General features: G+C 48.6%; 1 protein-coding gene across 1 annotated transcript in view; it reads right to left on the bottom strand.

Moving 5' to 3' along the window:
* tango6 (transport and golgi organization 6 homolog) overlaps nt 1–2,500 on the bottom strand; it is a 27,001-nt gene that overhangs the window by 15,391 nt on the left and 9,110 nt on the right. The window contains exons 13-14 of the mRNA XM_080842099.1: nt 2,375–2,500; nt 733–790 (exon numbers count right to left, since the gene is read on the bottom strand). The exon at nt 2,375–2,500 is cut by the window's right edge and continues 513 nt beyond it. Of these exons, the coding sequence (XP_080698225.1) occupies nt 733–790; nt 2,375–2,500 (184 nt within the window). The remainder of the gene's footprint in view (nt 1–732; nt 791–2,374) is intronic.

Raw genomic sequence — 2,500 nt, forward strand, 5'->3', positions numbered from 1 at the left:
AAGAACACATTTGTGTCTGGCAGCTCTCTGAGAAGGACATGAGCTGGATGAGTCCAGGGAGCGGATCAAACCCTCGGCGAAGAAGAGGATGCCACCCGCTCCAGCCAAACAAGCAGAGCGGATCCCACCAACCCAAACGCCACCTTCATGCGCAAGCCCATTACTGCTGACTACTGAGAAAATAGAAGTCCATTTCTACAGTCGAGTGTGCTGAGTCTATTTAGCCCATAAAGATGCACATCCCTATCATCCCTTATCACTGCCATCCCTGTCACGATCAATGCTAATACCATAAATAGAACCACTTTGCTTATGACTAACTGGCTCATCAAGGGGTCCTGGCTAAAGGTCTGATGGATATCAGGCTTAAACTTGAGTTCTGTCTGTTGAGTCCACATCCCATGTGAGGGTAACTGAAAAATAACAAACCCTGACGGCCCAAACAAGCGTCTACCTCCATCCTATTATCATGCAAATGGCACGCCTTACACACAAAGGATCAGTGGAGGGCGGCGGATCGTGTCTGGGTTGGAAACGCAAACAAACACGCCACGCACCCGAGGTGCCATTCATTATTGATAGCGAACGCGTGCCTTTGAAGTTCAGCTGGCACCAGTGATTGTGACTCATCGAGTTCAAACTGTGTCGAGTCCTCTCGACCTTACAGCAATGTTGTCACACACACACACACACACACACACACACTATTGACACACTGTGGTAGTGTTTTACCTTGAATGGCCGAGAGGTAGATAAAAGAGTCCTCGTGCTCCAGATTCTCCAGGAATAGCTGTAGGGGAGAGAAGAGTGTGTGTGTTAGGGGAGGCTCTTTGTGTAAGTTAATTCGCTCTGCCTAATTAGTAGATTCCATGGCTTCCCCCATGCAAATTAGGAGGAAATCCTCAGTCAGTGGCCTGAGGTGCTCATGACTGTGGTAAACAGGAACGAGGTAAGATGAGGTCACACGTCCTGTGGTTTAATGCACGTGTGTGTGTGTGTGTGTGTGTGTGTGTGTGTGTATGTGTGTGTTTAATGGTCTAGTCTAATACTTGCATCCCAGCATATCCAATGTATTTTGAATGATCTATGCAGACAAAGTGAGTGACATAAACTAATATAATTGCACTGCTCAAACTAACCAATGACCAACTGAACAAACATACATACATACACACACACACAAACACACACTCTCACATTCTCTCAAAAGTCAGGCCCCAGGGTTTTGCGTGTGTGTGATTTTGTGTGTGTGCTGGGAAATGGCTGCGCAGGCTGGGCTGAGGCCATGTTTAATGGATGAGCGTTGGGTTGGGTTGGGTCGGGATGGGCTAGGCTGGGTGCTGCTGGGTGAGGCCTTGAGCGTGGGGCCCCTGGGAGCTGGCAGGGGCCGGGGGAAGGAGACTCCACAGGGGCTTGTTAATGTGGGGAGGGGTGCGGGTCCATCAGAGAACCACAGCCTCATTTAATATTCCCTATAACAACCCCAACCCCTCAACCCCCTCGGGGTTCGCACTGTCCCAGTGATGACACCAACCAGCACCCCATTCTTTCTCTCTTTTTTTTTCTCTCTCTCTCTCTCTCACACACAGACACACACATCCATACAGACATACATACACACATACATACATACATACACTTGTGTCCACATATGCGTGCACACACAGACACACACATAAAAACATGAGGTGGAATCTGTGCCTGTAGGACCCCAGAGGATGGAAGACAGGCACAGTTGCTCTGCAGGGTTCCCTGAGTTCACAGAAGCAGCACCTCCATACTGGATCACATGCACAGACACCAAACACCAGGGTGTTCTTATTCAGCAGTGATATTTGCTGTCTGATATATATTAAAAAAACGCTAATCCTGCACATGCCAAATAAACAGGCTATTCAATTGCCATGTTTACATTATGCTGTTTCAAAGCAGATCAATTATGAGGATGACACACAAAAGATAATCACGTAAAACAAGCCATGATTTTGATCAACCAATGAACTGCGCAGTGTTACGTTTATAACTCTCTGTGACTATGCATGCAATCATCATCACAAATGCATGTGGCCCCACTGCTTCTACTCAAAGCAACACAGAATTTCAGTTTCTTAGTCCAGTTCTTTAAAAAAACCTGTCATGCCTCGACCCATCAGTCCCCATTTCTCTGGTAAATCTGAAAATGGAAAACCTACTCCACACACACACACGCACACGCACACGCACACGCACACGCACACGCACACGCACACGCACACGCACACGCACACGCACACGCACACACACACACACACACACACACACACACACATTGTGTTCATATACACAGAAAGACTGCACACACTGCACAAGACTCCAGACACTCCCTCCGCCTCACCGTCACCAGTTTCTCCTGTGCTTCTAGCGCCTCCTGCTGGCGGTTCTGTAAGGCGCGGGTGAGGGTCCTCAGCGCTGCCGCTCGTGTGGGCACATCTGGGTCACAGGCCTCCAGAAGGCACTCAGA

This window comes from Sprattus sprattus (assembly GCF_963457725.1).
Source record: "Sprattus sprattus genome assembly, chromosome: 7".
In the NCBI taxonomy this organism is placed as follows: Eukaryota; Metazoa; Chordata; class Actinopteri; order Clupeiformes; family Clupeidae; genus Sprattus; species Sprattus sprattus.